Consider the following 19106-nt stretch of genomic DNA (forward strand, 5'->3'; position numbering starts at 1 on the left):
CTAAAAATATTTAAAGGGTGGTTAAACAGATGGCTCACACATGATACCATCTTCTGGAAACATAGGAACAATGAAAAATCTTCAAACAAACGTGTGTCCTGCTTCATCTTGACCCCTATTTCAAGTCACCATCCATTGTTGTCACTGACAACTCTTCATCACAAACGGAGCTAGTAAAACTAACTCTACTAAATTGTGTACGTACTATAACTCACTCTTTTTGTTGCCAGAGATATTAACAGGCCAATCTTATGTAAATTTCTTGGGCAATCAATCGCAGGAGCTATTAGAAGAAATTCCATTAGATGTTGCACGTGGCGTGTGATTTATGCATGACGATGCAAGGCCACATTTCTACCAAGTAGTCAGGCAATTCTTGAACGAATGAATTTCTAATGGCCGCACAGGTCGAGCAGGTCCTATTGCTTGGCTTGCTGTTCCCTAGATTTATATCACATTCCTCAGTGATAGTTAAACGCTATAGCGTCCATGATTTCGTTTGCATTGGTTTCTTCGTAAGTTTCTGATTGCTCAAACAATCGTATCGAACTTGATTTTATATAAGTTAGAACTACTTTGCTTGCGCTCGAATTCCTTCGTTTCCTCTTTTTCCATATACTAACATTTATCTTAAATGAATGTCAACAATCTGAATCAACAGTCGACACAGTCCCATTTTACTGTATTTTCCATTCAAGAAGAAAAACGTGACAGCGTGCATATGTTCCCGGGGCTCGAAACAAAATTACCATTAGCGAGTAACAGTTCTCACGGACGACTCGGTTATCGCGTTGAAAAAAATCCACGCGATTACTAAACGCGTTTGGCTTGGAATCCAGACGCAATGAAGACCCGCGCAGCGATAGAGGACAGGAGACTCGAGGCTGGAATAAGATATTGTTCCTTGCGGTACTTTTGATCACAGTCGCCGCGTGTTCGGTTGGCCTCCGGTGTTCGGTGCAGCTGTATACCCGCGAATCGATTATTTATCGGTCGCAGGAGGGACACAACCGGCCTTGGAGCCCGCAGGAGACAACGTCTGACACGACCGCTTGACCCTGACCGTCGTCGTGCGCTCACCGCTCCTCCAGGTTGTCTTTCGCCATTTTTTAACCCTTTGCACTCGGAGCCGTCTCGTTACGGAACATCTCCAACGAAGGTCTCCCAAATCAGAAGTTGCTTTTCCACAAATCAATCAATAGGTTTCTTCAGTGATACAATCACCTTATACAGGTATTCCTTTCTAGCTGACATATTGTACTCAATTTTATCATTGCGCTACTTTTAATGCTTTCAGTGAATCTGATCTTTTTTTAGTGTGTATTGTAATCGTTTATCTAGATAAATTCGTTGAATTCATGTTGAGGTTGAATAATAAGAAATAAAACTAATTTTTTTGAACATAATTATGTTTCGTTTATACTCTTTCTTACCATACTCAATAATGCTCTTTTGAGACCAGATGATCTGAATATAATTGAAACCCATTACCAAACATATAAGATACAAAATGAAGTCACGATAAGCCATTTTTTCAAAAATGTTTCAATTGATCCCAGTCTACCTTAGTTATTTGAAACAAACCTTTGCACATCTATTAAAGCATAATAACACTATATATTTAATGCAATAAATGTGAATAACACGTAGACTAGTGCAAGGGTATCGAACAGAATACATTATACCGGAGCCCTGTAAACAATGGCCCTCGAAAGGTAGGCGACCCTTGCCATTATCCGTGAGAGAAGGCCGCGTGCTCATCGCTATACAGAAAAGTCACCTGTACATGCGTGGCTCGAATTGTTCTTTACCTTTCGAGCTAGGAAACTCCCCTGAAAGGATTCCATCGTCGAGAAACATTGAGACTTCGAACCGCCAAAGCGCGTCTCGCGATTCGCCGTCATTGTACGCATTTGCCAAGTTTGGATCGACGTATCCTGTGATCCCTGAGCACGACTGATTTATCTACGCGCTGAGAAACGTATCTCCGATCGACACGATGTCTCCTGAGAAACCTAGGACGCCAATAGCCTCCCATCGGTACAACTGAATCCCATGGTTCCCTTCGCGACAGCGCGTAATCTCTTTTTCATAATCAACGAGGTAATTTACGGTCGCGATAACGCCGTTTCTCGTTTTCGCCGATCGTTCTTCAAAGGAATCGGGAGATACGTTTTAAATGGACGTATTAATAGATATTTAGCCATTTTTTACAGTACTACGGGTAATGGTAGCTGGCTGTTTAATCCATTCATTGCTAGGCAAATTTAAAACGTTTTGCTTTGACCGCCAAGATTTAATACAGACGTGTAATCTAGGTTATTATTTTGATAATAAAAAATGATATTAAATTTGTTGCTTTAAAAAGAAAATTTACAATGTTTTATGTTGAGGTAAATAGCTACCATTTAATATGGATAAGAACTCAATGTATTAATCAAATTCTTTTAAATCTGGTGTTTGAATTCACCACTACAGTTGGCTAATAGCGAAACATCCTGTTAATTCCTCCTACTCCAACTTGAGTGACAATTTGAAAAGTCCACTTGCAAGTTCCATAATTGAACCTGACCTTGACACCAACAGAGCTGATGTTTCTAATCCCGCTACTTCTCAAACTATCTATTAAAGAGCTTCTAATTATGTCGCAGCCCCCACTTCGTTACAATTCGTCAACTGCCCGCGAACAAATGTTCTTCGATAAATCTCCCAGCGTTGATTTCTGTTCTAATCGCTAGAAATCTGGCTTAACGACGCCTGGTTTCAAATCTGTAGATTAACCAGATGTGTAACATAGATTGAGCGCGCACCAAGGAGAGTTAGCCTTAGGCTAGAGCAAATAAGTAGTAAAAGCTGGACACGGGATGATTCATTTCGAAGTGGAAGCATTGCTCCCCGCGTGTTCCGATACACCCTGTATGAAGACGCCTGATTTCGACGATGACAAGACCGTGGAGTGAAAAAGGCTCTTGCACGTCGGCGACGTGACTAATGTCTCTGGACTGTTCGCAGTGACGGAACCTGAGGATACTTTAACGTCATAATCCGACAGGTGAAGTACGGTTAACGTGCTCCGACACATGTGCACACTGTCCGTTCGCCCCGTATGACGTTGCGTAAAATCAGCGGGAGTCCTGAGAACGATGAACTACGCGGGAATGTAAATAGGGCTATTCCTGACGACTTTAGCCACTGTTTCTTGTCATTCCTAGAACGCGGATCAATCGAGGTCACTGGTGAACTCTGGCAATGTCCTTGCACAGGTTCTTCTTTGGTTGTTTAAATTCCCTGTCATCCTTATGACTTTGATTTTGACTTCCCTAACCCTTTGACGAGTACGAACGAGCATATTAAACGATTGGGGCTGTGGATTTGTACTCTGTTTGGACGCACCGGTGCGTTGTATTCGTCAAAGGGTTAAGCATCTCAGGAAAGAAGAGTACCCTCTCAACCGCACGAGCTATTTCCTTACGAGTAAAAGTAGGTTAAAATCGAAAGTAACCATGTTGCCTGGTTCCCTTATTAGTGCAACGTTTCAACAACATCACCCTCCACCTCTCCCCTTTCTCTTAACGAGTTCCCTCGGTCTAATCGCAGTTTCAGATGCCAAAAAATAGGAAGTCAGAAAGCCCGCGACACTAAACTACGCCTGAAGTCCCCGACGGTCGCAAATCGCGTCGAAGAGGGTACCGGTTCCTTAACGAGAGAGCGCAATAGGATAATGCTTGACCGTTTATCAAGATTTCAGTGTTTGATGTGGTTTCTATTCGCGCGTGTGCACATTCGTACAACTTGGAATGTCTGAAAATGGGTAAAACGTGTTCTACCGGAAAATGCCGTTTCTCGTTGAATTTTTCAAGGGCCTTAAATCGTCGCCGCTATTTCTCGTGCTTCAACGACGGAGAAGAGCGGTGCTTATAGCGATTTGAAAATTATATTTCCGTTGTCTCGAGGGAAACGTGAATACGCGCGATTATATTTTCCGTGTAATCGGGAGAAAACGTGTCGTTGGCAGCTATAAAACTTTGGATGAAGACTAGTTAATTTTCATTGCCCAATTGATAGATTGGAATATTATCTCTTGCATACGGTAAAATCCTTTTAATCGACGTAAGTGATGAAAGTTGAGATTATATAATTCCGAATTTATGCGACGATTTAGGAACTGGATTCGTTTGCGGGACGTAAATGTAATGAATGGAGCAGCCAGCCAGTGCATGATGAAGCTTTAAGGGAGTTAGTTTGGAAATTGGAAAGGATTGGGCACATTCCCTGTAAGCTGAAATATTTCTCTGAGAACATTTCTCGGAAACGTGTACATACGCTTTTTGCAGTCAAAGGTTTAATCACTAATCGTGTCTGATCAACGTGTCGGACCACTAATCGTTAATGTACACCATGAAATTAGAATGCCCATTTTCCCCATCGCAGATAAAGGATCGATAAGCATTTTCGTACGATAATTAATAGAATTAATGTACTGTACAGCATTCGCTGAGGTTCTAGGTGCAGCCATCGACATCAGCGTCGCTAAAATTAAATTCAGTTAACCGCAACTTAACATTTAGCTCCTTTCCCGCGGCTCCGACGTGTACACCGTCCAACGCAACCGAGTGTACCGCAAATCATGCACGACTACCTTATCCAGCGATCCGAGCAATGAGATACGAAGCGGAGAAGACACTCGACAAGCAGAATCTTTACGAACTTAGCCAATTGGCCCGGTTACGTTTAGTAGGGCATCATTGTTACACCTGGAGAAAGCCCAAGGGAGAGTCCCGTACATCTTTCGACTTTCCTAAGATACGCGCCTTCGTGCAAGACGACACACGTGGCTACCAAGAGAGAAAATACCGTCGAAACGATTTGCATATTTACGGATCCAGGGTCAGGACACCTCGATCGTCGGGAGTCGTCCTGACATTGTGGTGATCGCTCGATGCAGGTTGTCGCGAGTAGAGTGAAAAGGAATCGTTTGTTGTTTAAAGGGAATTTTAATTATAATTCACGAACCAATCACGACTAGTGCATCCGTATAAATTTGTTGCTACTGTATATTTACATTCTCGCCGATTCCAACTTTCCTCGTGGTTTCTCCATGCCATAGCGAGTTGCATACACAACAGTCGCATAGATTGCATCCCACGACCCGGACCCACGACGAAAAGATCATTACTCCTCGGTGTCGCCACAAAAGGAATCTCCGTGCTGTTTGAAAGTGTGATGATTCAGTTAACCGTGACGCGTGGTCTCCACGCGTGAGGACGGTTTATATTCGGGTCATTCCACTTGAATCGATAGTACCTCGCGTTCTATGTGAAAAATTCTAGTGAAATTGAAATATGACGTGGTACGCGTAGAATTGACGGGTGTCCGAGTCATCATTTGGGTGGACATCACATATTTGTAAACTATATATCGAAGACTTAAGCGACTTAAAGTATCTCAAGATTAAATATTGCTTTCGACTTTAGAATTATTCTAAAAAGGACGTAATATAATTTCGGGTAAAGAGCCAAGTTGTATAACAGCCAAGTCGATTCTTCTTCTTATTGGACCTAATTCACGTTGAATATTCAGAACCCGTCCCTGAACGAATTCGGTCGTCATCGACAGAACCATTAACATTTTAACGATCGCCGTCTCCCCTGTGCGGTGAGACAGCGACTATTAATTCGGAATTAAACGACTTGTTTTGCAACAGTCTCTCGAGCGAGGCTCTCCTCTCGGTCGATGCCACGCGAGGAATCCTCAAACGAGAAATTTACGATAATGAAGATCTTCTAAATTGAGACGTCGAGGAGGAAAGGTCCCTGCCAAAGGAAAATGGTTCACCTTAATCGATAGTTGATTTCGGGTGCGATTTCGTAATTCCCTTGCAGTATCATGTTTTTATTTGTCATCTATTATTCGAATAAAACTTTACCATTCAGTGTCCTGCAATAATCGAGATCACTTCAATTGAGATCCAGAAGGCAGATTTCAGAATTGTACGAAGTGTTACGTTTCTGTGTGCTTTTTCAGAGTGCAACGTTGCGGGATTTGTCAGCAGCACTGGCCAAGTTGAGAGGGTGCCTTACGTTTTTCTACCCCAACGCGGCCAGATAATCTACCCTCACGCAGAAATTCGCTTCGAAGGTGAGTTCCTTCATAAATATCAAAAATTACATCACGAAGAAATGAATTAATCGTTCAGGTGACGAACTACTTGCTGGTCATCGATATTTTCATCCAGTTGTCAACTTTGTAAAAATAATTTTTGTACACGCAGGATAGATAAAGAGGACCTGTAACAACATTTAAGCACAATTATTGGTGCGATCGTGATTGATATTAAATAATTATCAATAATTCTTATACGATCTTACAGTCACGACATCGTTAACACTCGCCTTATTCGATTGTTTATTAACTTTCTACAAACAATTGATACCTTTTGAGGCTACTAGTATAAAGTATAGATCATTAGCAACAATCGAGGGCCGTTGTTGTTACGGCTCTGATCGAAATTAAATAGTTATAAGCATTTCTCGTAGCCGGGACAGCGCAAATTTCAAATTTCGTTACCCGTAGCGCCATCCATCGGAATGCGCTCGAAGCTCAACTGGACGGGTAACGAAATTTGAAATTAGCGCTGTGCCGGTTACGAGAAATGCTAACGTATCAATTTTTTTCATTTAAAATTCTCTTCCTGTAAGGTGTAACGACACCAGTCTGTGGTGTCGCTGGCGCTCAGCAATTAGGTCGAACAGGATGGTTGGAACTAAGGAACATCTCGGACACCGAGCCGCCCTTTAGATTGTTCCGTGACGAGGGCAGGACGTTTCTGCTGGTTGGTAACATTCTCCAAGAAGAGATTTTCCATTTATAAACTTATTATCTTTCGTTAAAGTGCATATTATTTTTCATTGAAATATACCCATCTTTAGTGGATCGGTGAAGCAGGTCTGAAAGAGGCAGCAGAAGGTCGAGTAGTGACAGCCAAACTGGTCTGCAGGGACGCTTCATCGAAGTCGAAGCTTCCTATTGTGTTCACGCCGTGCGTGGCTTTCAGGGTGGCTGGTTCGCCCTCGAAAAGCAGTAAGTAACAGTGCTCCAAAAACAAGAACAAAAATTTCATTGTTTCTCAATGATTTTCTTCAGACGTTCGAGAAGTGACGTTCTCTTCAACGACTCAACTCACTCAAGGGCTGTCCACCACCGAGTACACAGCCATAGGTCTATCCTCCGTGATCCTGGCCTTGATATACATCGCAAGCGTGTCTTTATATCTGCATAGCAAGAAGGCCAGACGAAAAATTATCGAAGAACCAGAATTGAACCTGTCACCTGGTCGAGAAGTGAGTGGATTGGTGAAGAACAACCCACTGCTCGCTGCATCTAGGCATTTCGAGAGCGACGCCAACAGTGGTTTAACGGAAAGTGACCTTGGCGATGAGCTTCCGGCCAGTGACGGAGAACAGGGCTTCGAGAACGTAAGTGGAACTAGTATTTTTCCATTTTCAAATTACAGGCGTATTTCTTCTTTCGAATTTGAACTAGAGGATCCTATTGAAGTATAGGATACATTGTGAAATTAACAAGTCCTTTAACTATTTAATGCTCGAGTAAAAGATTAAGTACAAGTATCATCATGGTTATTCAATGTGACATCGTTAATATCGTCGAAAAGCAATTATTAAAAGAAAGCAAGTATTTGCCTCCAGAGAAAGTAAGAATCTTATGTAAAGAGACTCATTTCCATAAATCAGGTAACATCGGCCGTCATCCACCCTCACTGCGTTTATTTGGAGCAGTCCGAGCTCTGCTTCGGTTCCGGCTCGATTTTAGGTGAAAGGATACCGGAAGAGGATGTACGAGTCGTGGAAACCGCGGAAAATCCCCATCAGCAAGATATCCCTGTACTGCCCGGGGCACAGAGGAGAAAATTATACTTCAACCCAGCCTACTTCGACAGACAGTTATTGCTGGTAAGCTAACAACTATCAGCTTAAAATAGACTTAACCGAAGTATAATAAAAACAGGCATGATAAGTGAATTTGTTCCTTGAGTCGTGAGCTTGGATAATCCCCAGATAATTAAGGACAGCCCGGTATTTTTCTAGGCGCCCCCTCCAGCCGCCATCGAGTTCCTTCTCAAGATTCGGGAGGTTATCTCTATTGCCAAGCACAAAATGGCCGCCAAGAGATACGTTCCTACCCTCAATGGTAAGTTTTCTCAAATCTCTTTGGTTTTTGGTTCCTCCTCTCACTGTTATCCAAGCGAAAGCATTTGGCTGATCAAGGTTACTTCTCCATTTTGAAGAAACACGACATAGGAAGGTGGAGGAAGTAGCTTCGATGGCCTTTTAATTTTTGACTAATTCGTTAAAAAAAAAAAAAAACGAATTCTATCATTCAATAAAAGAATAACAACTCAGGTATACCAGAAGAGGAGAACAGCTCGGACCGATGCGACTCCACAGGCAAGAACCAGCAACGATCGTCGCCGAGTTCGGTTCAGGGCTCGACCGCGAAGTCGCGGAAGTCCCAGCGATGCACCGGGTGTCCTGGCTGCACCGACTCCTTCACAGCCACGTCCACGCTTCCAGAGACCGATCTACCGAATCCAGGTGAGAGCAAAGTGCGAGCGTGGCTGGAGGACGTCAGGACGCCTCAGCGTCGCTGGCGAGACACGGAAGAGACCCGGAGGAACTTCCAAGAAAACACCAGCAGCTTCGCCAAAAACCTGGAGTACCTCAAGGAACTGGCCAAGCGAGACTTCGACTCGGAAGGGAGGAACCCAAAGGGAATGGCTCTGTATGCTTGGAAGGACAACACCACCTTGAAGAGCTACCATCAGACGGCAAGGAGCGAGATAATCACGCCTGACGATCGACACAGCATTTCCAGACGATCCACCAAGTCCATGTTCGAAGAAACCAACTGCTACCGGGAAAATGGCGATTCGAGTGGGTCCAGCGGTGACGACGCCCTAAACGCGAAAGTTAGGAGGACTATCGAGAATTCATTCATCGAACAGATGGAGGAGAATGGTATAGTCGAGCGGAAGGAAGACCAAGGAAACACTTCCCCGAAGACTCCTCTCGAAGACAAGGAAACAGAAAAGATAGAAGCTGGCTCCAACTCGTCGCAAAGATCAACAAAGAAGTCGAACGAAGGCTCAACTCGAACGAAGAAGGAGCTGCCTGACATGATAAATGAGCTTCCAAACGGTAATAATACCGCGAAACGTATCATGGACGCTGTTATTCGTGAAATGGTGGGCACGAAGGTCCTGGAACAGCAGTCGAAGTCGGGGAACATGGATTACGAGGTGGACAGCTTGGAGCGTTCCAAGTCCAGCCGGAAGTCTTCGACATCCCCTATTTCTACTGACCAATCCAGCCCTGCTCTGTCCACTGCTTTACCCATGGACGAGGAACTGACCATGCAAAACGCGGTGATCAACACCAGGACTGGCGAGATGACGATCTCTAAGCTGAACAAAGACGTGCTTGAGAGGAACTATTATAACAGTCTTCCTGAATTGATTTCCTCGCAAAGATCCGAGAGCTACTCCCTGGTGAGCGAGGTGTACGTAAACGACGGCTACGACAGCCCAGCCTGCAGCGACGACTCCGGTCCAGAGATCCAATACGAGCCAGAAAACCCTGGACACCTGACCATCAAGGTCCAGGATTCCCCTGACAACTACGTGAAACAGGATGAATCGGAGTACGAGCCAGATACACTGGACAGAAAACCCATGAAGCTGAAAATCAACGACGACGTGAACTACGAGAAGGAGGTGCCCGACGAAGTCTACGTGGACTCCCTGGAGAGACCAGCTCAGATCCTTCTTAAGAGCAAAGGCAGCTTTCGCGATCAAACTTCGGTGAAGAGCGATACGGGCTTGCAGCGCGGTTACGGCAGCCTCCGTGAGATCTACGAGGCCAGAATTAAGTCCAGTATGAGGGACTCCAGTTTGACCAACAGCACCAACTCGTTGAACGACCATTTGGAGGACACCATGTCCTGGAAGATGTGCAAGTACCTGACACCAGACAATCGACAAGCGAAGAGACAACGACAACCGAGCAATCAGCCCGACGTGGTCCCCATGCCGCCTACGGAGGACATTTATCAATGCCCCAAACCCCCTCGGCGGGTGAAGGACCTGATACCGTCAACGAACTGCCAGAAAACGTCGTCTCTGTCAAAAAACGGCTGGGACAGGAGTCCTGCCGAAGCGGGTGACCCTACGACCAGCAACGGTGCTCCTGTCCCCAGCGACCATTCCAACGTAGGGACCACTGATCCTTGTTCCTGCGAGCCAAGCTTGGACGTCCACGTCAGGAACTCGGTTCGAGGGAAGTGGAAGACGGAGTTCGAGCACAGGACGCATCCTGGGGACTCTGGTGACTGCAAGCAACGATTTTCGACCTGCTGGAAGGACACTCGTCAAGAGGACAAGAGGAGACTTCTCTGTCAGTGTCATCTCGGAGACAGAGGGCTGGAGAACTCTCGACAGAACCCTCAGAGAAGACGCCAAGAGCTGAGATCTTGCACACGAGGGCAACCAAGGCTGTCCAGAAGCTGCGAATCGATGACTAACCCGATGTGTCGAGTTCCTGGGTATCATCAGTTCCAAGGGAAGGTGGAGGACAGTGGCTATCTAAGCAGCACGGATAGCAACGGGTCGCAGAAGAGACTGCTGGGTCACGAAGTGTCCAGCGTCTCCGAGACTGATGAAACGGAATCTGTCTGCGATGGCGCCAGTGAGAGCGGTGCCGAGAGCGTGGGAACCGATAGTGTCTTCTTTGGGAATTTTCGCAGATTGTCGGCGTTCACTAGTTTCCCGAAGAGCATGGATTCTGGGGTCGATATTTGTCCCAGAAATGCTTACATTCAGCCTCTTATAGTTAGAAACGAGAACGTGGAGAGGACCAACTTCAGCACAAGTGATAGCGAAACGGAAAGCTTCATCACCGTTCTACCACCACGAGAAACGATCAGAGAGCCAATTTGAGTTCGATGGCTCTCTTTGAAATTTGGTAAGGAATCTATTAGAACAGTTTATTTATATTTTCATGAAGGTTTTTTTTAAAGTAAGTGTTACTAGTGTTTCTTCAAATTGTACGATGGAAATAGAGTAGCATCGACAGAATTAATAAATTCTAGTAGATAAACACTGCAGTTCAGTAAATAGGTTCTCTGTTTGTTCCTCTGCAGTATAAGAGTTAACAAGAAAAACTATGTAAAGGTCTTAAATGAAGTAGTACAAGTAAAAAATTTATTTTTCGAGTTACAGAAAATAACAATACTTTTTTGACTAGAATGTTCTTGGAACAGGAACTTGAATGATTATTACATAGCACGTTTTACTATAAATTTTAGTATAATGTCTAGGATTTCCCTTGTGGGAATTAAGATGTTCACTGTCTTCGAGTTTTGTTTAATTATAACGTGTACATATTTCTGTATTATATAGAACGAGAACGAGATTTTCTAAACGTGAATCCTGCTTGATCAAACGATTGCGGCCAGTACGTTTAATTAATGGTTAGTTCAATTAATTAAATTTCGAACGCAACGCGTTCTGGAGTTCGTCAAGCGGGTAACAGAGTCTGCATGATTAACAATCTCCAGGCTACGAATAGGAGTGGCATTAAAATTTCGTTGGTTATATTAAAGCCACTGGTTAACTAAAGTAACTAGAAGTAGCTGCAGGAACGCTCTTGCACTTCGTATTGTACAGCTTATATGTATTATAAATCTGTTATAGCGAATGATTATGTTATCATTAAATATTATTTAAATTCATAATATGATTCACAGCGAATTATAGACGCCTAATATATTTATAATAACGTGTGGTACGAAAACTACTACGATAGTAAATGTGGGGCAGTATTTATTTAATACTTCTTAAATAAGTTTATATGAACTTCGAACAATCATTTAGGTAAATCATTTAGGTAATGAAAATTACGGCTGACACTGCTTGAAAATTGCCATCGTAGTATCGTAGCTTAATTATTAAAATGGCCGAATGTGCAATATTAGCTTGTAAAGGAAAGTATATAAATATATATATATACTGTTAATAAGAATATTGGTATCTTCAACCGCGACAATTAGAATTTTATTTGCTAGTCGGTATAATAATAATTTCCTACGCGAAGATAGAAATACGCTATATAAAATAACATAATATATATTACCGCGCGCAAAGCGTAATAAATAAAGCTAATATACGTTTATTTTTGTAAAAATTTCAATCTAAATAAGGGATTAAAAATAAAATCCATTTAAACGTATTTCAAAGTTTATTACGAACTGAAACGTAATGATATCTTACCAAAATGGTATTATAACTTTATACTGTTTCTTCGTCAATATAACTAACATTTTTGTTATTGCATTTTAATTATTACCGAACAACATAGTCAAAAGTATTTTAATTTCGTGTACTCATACATCAAACAAAGCATTATAATAGTTAGTTATTAATGAATTACCAACTTTTTTACGAATAAAAATAATTGTTCCATTGCAGTTTAATTATTTGACTATAAATTAATCTTTTCTCCGTTGTTGCTATAACGAAATATGTTACGCTTTGTTTAACGATAGCATACACTACAAAACAGAGTTACTACCGATATATATTTATATGTATTTTTTACTTATATATTTTCTCTATTAATTTATACCATAATATATCTTAATATATTCTTCCGTTATTGCGTTAATTTATTATAGTTTTACTATCAGTCATACGAGCACAAAAGAGGAAAATTGAATTCTTGAAAAAATTAGTAAAGAAACAACAGCGATTGTTACGTAAGAACCTGATTTTTTAATAATCCTCGCATATATTGTAATAAAATAACATCCTCTTTTTATATCGGAAGCGCACGCTTCGACGTACCTGCCAAATGTATATACAAAGTAGATTTTAATATATTGAATTTTTGTAATGTATCGTAAGGATATATAGGAAAAATTGTTGTATTTTATATTGCGTTTGCTGAAGTAATGCACATATATATATTTACAAATGAACGTTGCAAGTAAATGTTTATGAATATACACGCAGTAGCCGTGTAGTGTAAATTAGCGTAGATTATTATTAATTATTTCAGTGACCAAAAACAAACTGCGTACGATAAACGATAATTTCTGAAATAAAACGATATGTAATCGGTTTCATTTAATCGAAATTCTCTCGGTGGTGTTGGTAGAGTATCGAGATTTTTAAAAAAGGAGCATGTAAATTTGTAATTTTAAAAGGGATATGCATCGACACATCAAGTTCACTTATTGTTTATGTAAAATCGAATAGGAACTAAACTTTATTGAACTTTATCTGATTACAAACGCTACTGTTTAAAATTATACTATGATCATATATGTATACGATTATGTATGAAATTTATATTTATAATTTGTATGTTTGAAATTTGTGAAAAAACAAATATATTCTTAGTTATTGCATGTATTTATACGCAAAATGATATTATTTCTACGTATTATATATTACTCTTTGCCGCAACTCTCAATATAAAATAAAAATAATACAGTTTTCATTTAATCAAGCGTGTCACATATTTTCTGTATGAGCCTGTCAAGTATACTTCATGAAATAACAAGTTCAGTGATGGTCTCAAAATCAAAAAGGAAATAACCATTTAGTATAAATATATTTAAAGTAAACATTCTCTAACAATTCATTACACTCGACGATTAAATGACTTATACTTGGGTACAGTGGCTGATCTATCAAGAAGGTCTAGTTCTGCCGACGAATCCTGTAATATTTTTAAGAGAACGGGCAACATTTTGTCTCTGAATGATTTAACCTTTTCCAAATTCTGTTCATGGTCTTTAACACCTTCGTACTGAACTATATAACTTATAGTACTCCACAAAACATTTCGAAAACTCAATAGTAGGTTTGCAGTCCTGGAAAAGTGATAACATGTAAAATAAATGTTATGGAATTGCTGTTATTCAATGCATAAATAGCGAATGAAAAATTACGAACTCTTCATTGCAGTACAACGATGTCTTATTAGTGTTATTTATTGTCAAACGAACATTGTCTTCGCCAATATCCTACAAACATAATAATTATTAAAAATGGTTTGAATAGTGATATTCAATAGTAGAAAACATACCTTCCATTGATGAATTTCGTGTTGGTTAAATAAGAGAACCGTTAAAGGTGAAATCATACTTGTATCGGGAACAATGCAGGCTCGTTGCCGTGCCATCTCTGTTCGATTAATGTATGTCAAAAACTGGCTTGGCCATGTTGTGCGTTTGTAATTTACACTGTCTTTACGAAGAGTAACTTTTGACCCGTCTCTGAGGAAAAATACATACGATGCAGTTACTTATCTTATGATGTAGTAATGCACATTTCAAAATTCTGTACTCACGCGGCTAATAACACGTCTGCATGTTTTGTGAAATAACCATTTTGACTTCCAAAATCTGATTTTCTTAATAAATGACCCGTTCCCGAAAATAAAATAGCTCGAGTTAATGCATTCTGATCACCATAAGTATTTGCAAGCTTACAGTCACTAATTGTCTGAAGAATACCGCTACTGATGAGCTCGTTTACATGCAAATCGTGTACATCTACAATTAAATAATATATAGTAATAACAATTGAAACATTGAACTTCATTAAATACATATTGTTAATAATCTTACTTGATAGTAAATACAAAGATTTTTTATTCTTGTCGCAATATAACGGATGAATTTCCGTCCTTCTCCATTCTTTATACATTCGTAACAAGGCAATATGATCACTTGTACTGTGATACGTCCGTTTTAGTTCATGCATCTTTGATTTATCATTTAACGAATTGATGGATAGTTCACTCTCAGTGGTAAACAAGACAACTATTGATAAAATAGGAGACAAACATCTGCAAATTTAGAAAAAGTCACTTAGTACAAATAATGCAGATCGACTAAAATTCATATATAAATTTTAATGCACGTACTGAAATATAGAAGCAAACACCACTGCTCTAGCTAATGTAGGATCCAATGTAAAATATGTTATACGTTTTCCTAAAGGTGTGAGATTTTCATTCTCGTCAAGAATACCAAGTTCTTCCAAGTTTTGTATAGCCCTCGATACTGATATACTATCAGGTTGTTCCAGCATATTATTAAAAAAATCATGTAATTTCTTGTTACTGTATGTTTTACTAATAATAGATGCCTGGTTCAATGACGTTCTAAATATTTCCGGCTCTGGGTACATTTTTAATTTTTCATATTCTTCTTTTGGGATTAAGTGGTAACTTTCTCCAGGTCTAACACGTCCAGCTCTTCCTTGTCTATATATGATTAAGAACATTAGCACATTATCTTAAATTTTGATATTATTAAACAAAATAATTATTATGGTAATTTAAACAAGTACCTTTGACAAATATTTGCCTGCGATATCCAAGAACTGTACATGGTGTACAATTTCTTATCTGAACACCAGTACATATCTTTCTTAACTGCAGTGTCTACAACGTAAGTAACATCTTTAATAGTAATACCGCTCTCAGCAATGTCTGTAGCTAAAATAACTTTTGTAACATTCTCAGAAACAGAATTGAAAACTTCTTGTTGCTGAATATGTGTCAGTTTGGAGTGAAGTGGTAGTATTATTGTGTTAGTATCAATTTGTTGGTCTAACAATTTCCAGACATACTTAATTTCTTGCCAACCTGGAAGGAAACATAAAATACCTCCAGGTGGTTTATTTTCTAAAATCCAGTGGATTAATTGTACTACTCTGTCATAAGGAATGTCCACCTCTTTGGGATCAAACATTTTGAACGACTTCTTATCAAAGATTTCAATGTCATCTAGAAAGTGCATTTTTACAGGAAATACTTTCCCAGGGACGTCAATAACTGGACAGGAAAAGTATTTTTGGAATAATTCTGCATTCATAGTTGCAGACATAATGATAATTTTCAAAGACGGGTTAGCCGCTATCAGTTCTTTCAAGAGATTAAGCAATATATCAATCTGCAGAGATCTCTCATGGGCTTCGTCTATAATTACATGTGAGATTCCACTTAATGTAGGATCACTTTGTAGCTTCCGTAACAGTATACCAGTCGTGCAAAATAGAATGGAACCCTGTTCTCTTGGTATCATATGGTGAAGTCGCACATGATAACCAACCACGTCGCCTACAGCCTCATTTCGCTCTGCAGCAACACGTTCAGCCAAAGATACAGCTGCAATTCTACGGGGTTCTGCCACCAGTATATTACATTGGTCTGCTCTATTATTTTGTATATAATCATTTAATATATACTGTGGTACTTGGGAGCTCTTGCCACAACCGGTATCACCTTTGATTAAGAGAACATGATTATCTCTTAAACTATCAAGAATTTGTGTTCTGAAAAGAATTTTATTTTATAAAAAATGTTTATCTATTGTATAATATATATAAATATACAATTCTATTTTCTATTAATAAGTAATTTTCATTCCTTTATTTAGACTTCTTGACAAATTAAAACAAAATACTACTTTAGAAAGAACAAAATTTGTCAAGAAAGTGAATAATATACGAGTTTTCATTACATACCTGTACTTAACAATAGGCAAATCATTGTCCCTATTTCTTGTATATGAAAGTCGGGTCATTAAATCAGAATTACGATACTGATTATATCTTCGTGATTCCGTATAGCGGAAATCGTTAGTTGCATTTTTTTGTGAAGTATCTTGATTAATATTGATAGTATGTGACGCTTGTATTACTTCTTTTATCTCCTAAAAGTATTTATTGTGAATAACCGATTCAAAAAGCGTTGAAAGTATTAAAAATATATCCTTGAAAACACAACTTACACTATTGAATGTGTTTACTAGTGTTTCAACTTCGTTTTTAAATTCTGACTTAAAATTTAAATTGCTAGGCACATTCAACAAATCTTTAATTTCTTCTCTGTTATATAATAGAGGTCTTGATCCCCTAATTTTATGGAGGGAATGCAACCAAGTCAAACACTGCCTTGCTGTGTGTGCTGCAACTACCTTTTGTTTTGTTCCTGTATCAGTAAAAGTCATTTCCAAGGGCCATAAAACCTTCAAAGTACATTTGAATTTTTTGACACTAGGGTTATTAAGCTTTTCATATTTGAAAGACATAGATTCTTTCATGTTAAATTCCTTATTTACAATATTATAAAAGTTAACAAGGGTTTGTACAGGTTGAGGATACAATTTCGCAATACCTGCAATTAATAGTATAAAAACATGTGTAAAGAGCAATATTTTGATAATAAATGTATATTTATAAAATTAAATATATAATAAGGATATTCTTATCGTTGTCTTATCATACTTACGGTCTTTTGAGATTTGTAACTTATGAGATGCGAATGAACTTCCTTCATCATTTTGTGTAGGTTCCTATAACATTTTATTCAGTGCTATATCTACCAAGTTTTTACATTGTTTTCAATAAAATTTGTTATTAATTATACTTACTGTATCCAAGTCAATATTTTCTAATATTTGGTCCTTACAAAATTGAGACTACATAACAGAAAATATTACATTAAGTTTAATCAACTTTTACTGAAATAAAATGTTAACATTAAGTTGATGAATATCCATATCTTACTTTCTCAATATCGTTGGACTTTAGATTGGTTTCTACTTCATTGTTATGAGAATGACAAAATGTTTTTGGATGTACATAATTATTTTTGAAAAATGCTGTACATAGTTGATTTCTTTGACGTGATAATGCACTGTTCAATAAAACTATTATTAGCATACATACTTTTAAATACAGGTAGACTCTGGTTCAATACCAGTGTTATACACTAAAAACCACTATAAATTAGTTTAAGTGTTACTTACTAATTCCATATTGATTTCCTTAGAGTAGATGTAATTTGAATCAAAGACATTTTTTACATTATATAATAAATCTATAACAAAATAAATATCTTATAAGTACTAAATTATACATATTTGTAGAAATATTATAGGCACATTCAAATATGAAGGATGTATAATTTTTCTAACTTTTGTAACATAAATTTAAAGGATGAAACTATCTTCCAGATATTTTATTTACTGATGTGTACATTATTTCATCATTTATTACTATAAATTTATATGGAGAATTTTTTGTATATAACAACAGTAGTTTTTAAAATAATATCATAAGATTGAAAGTGTCAAGTATAATTTCATTTCTTAAACTTGAATTACAACACTTAAAAACAATATGTATCTCTTATTTTTTGTTGTCCAAAAAAAATGTGAAACTTCATTAAAATCAACATTAACCACATTACAAATGTTCTATAAAGATTACATGTACATAAAGATTAACATTAAGTAGCAAGAAATGAACATTTATATGACGACACAATATAATTATACAAGGAATACATTTATCATAAAGAAAATCATTCTAATGATTAATTAATGTTCCAGAAAATATAAAATTGGATTTCCATGTATTATATTTACTGAATCGACTAAACAAACCGCATTACGGTTAGAATTGTATCACGCTTTACAGAAATATCTAATTACAAACACCCATTCTCTAGTGCATTACTAAATTTCTTATCACTTTTCTCAGTATTTGGAAATCATTAACGTACACATCAATTAATTATTTTTGAATATATATCAAAAACAGTCTATCTTGTAACTTTGAGCAACTTCGAGCACGTTTTAGTATATTTTCACACATTTATGGATATCTATACCACGATACCACCATAGATAGAGTAGTATAGTGCACAAGAAGCGAAACTTTTGTAGGACTTACAATGTGTAGTATTATAGAAGCAAAACTCATGTTGAAATCTTTCGATGTCCGTATCCTTATACAGGGTGTCCCAAAAATGTTGTAACACCTTGAAAGAGATGGTTCGGGAGGTGATTTGAAACAACTCTTTCCTTAGCGAAAATGTTGTATTAACGGAAAACACTGACCAATCAGAGCGCGCGTATACCGTTGGACCGGCCGAAGTAGCGAAGGCTACGAGCTAGGCGGCCGCGTCCAATGCCCTTCGATGCACGTCGAGTCGCTTGTTCGCGTACAA

At 38.6% G+C, this 19106-nt stretch overlaps 2 protein-coding genes across 3 annotated transcripts in view; one reads left to right on the forward strand and one right to left on the reverse strand.

The window, feature by feature from the left end:
* The window catches only part of LOC128885912 (uncharacterized), an 82881-nt gene extending 70559 nt beyond the window's left edge, over positions 1–12322 (forward strand). The window contains exons 7-14 of the mRNA XM_054140280.1: positions 6025–6138; positions 6699–6832; positions 6930–7080; positions 7144–7475; positions 7752–7970; positions 8106–8208; positions 8421–11036; positions 11474–12322. Coding sequence (XP_053996255.1) covers positions 6025–6138; positions 6699–6832; positions 6930–7080; positions 7144–7475; positions 7752–7970; positions 8106–8208; positions 8421–11011 — 3644 coding nt within the window. The 3' untranslated portion in view covers positions 11012–11036; positions 11474–12322. The remainder of the gene's footprint in view (positions 1–6024; positions 6139–6698; positions 6833–6929; positions 7081–7143; positions 7476–7751; positions 7971–8105; positions 8209–8420; positions 11037–11473) is intronic.
* A 1000-nt stretch (positions 12323–13322) lies between these two features.
* LOC128886328 (ATP-dependent RNA helicase DHX30-like) lies at positions 13323–18811 on the reverse strand. Of its 2 annotated transcripts, none has more exons than XM_054141069.1 (14): positions 18660–18811; positions 17902–17972; positions 17660–17789; positions 17524–17571; positions 17382–17445; positions 16882–17267; positions 16616–16803; positions 15437–16423; positions 15009–15350; positions 14710–14930; positions 14430–14634; positions 14166–14355; positions 14033–14103; positions 13323–13950 (listed from the first exon to the last, which is right to left on the reverse strand). In XM_054141069.1, exons 2-14 carry the CDS (start codon positions 17949–17951, stop codon positions 13719–13721), a joined length of 3114 nt encoding a protein of 1037 aa, XP_053997044.1. In that variant the 5' UTR covers positions 17952–17972; positions 18660–18811; the 3' UTR covers positions 13323–13718. The 2 variants fall into 2 exon arrangements, with proteins under 2 accessions (XP_053997044.1, XP_053997045.1); XM_054141070.1 differs by lacking the exon at positions 18660–18811 and adding an exon at positions 18614–18632.
* Positions 18812–19106: the final 295 nt, after the last annotated feature.

This window comes from Hylaeus anthracinus, unplaced genomic scaffold (assembly GCF_026225885.1).
Source record: "Hylaeus anthracinus isolate JK02 unplaced genomic scaffold, UHH_iyHylAnth1.0_haploid 11982, whole genome shotgun sequence".
NCBI lineage: Eukaryota > Metazoa > Arthropoda > Insecta > Hymenoptera > Colletidae > Hylaeus > Hylaeus anthracinus.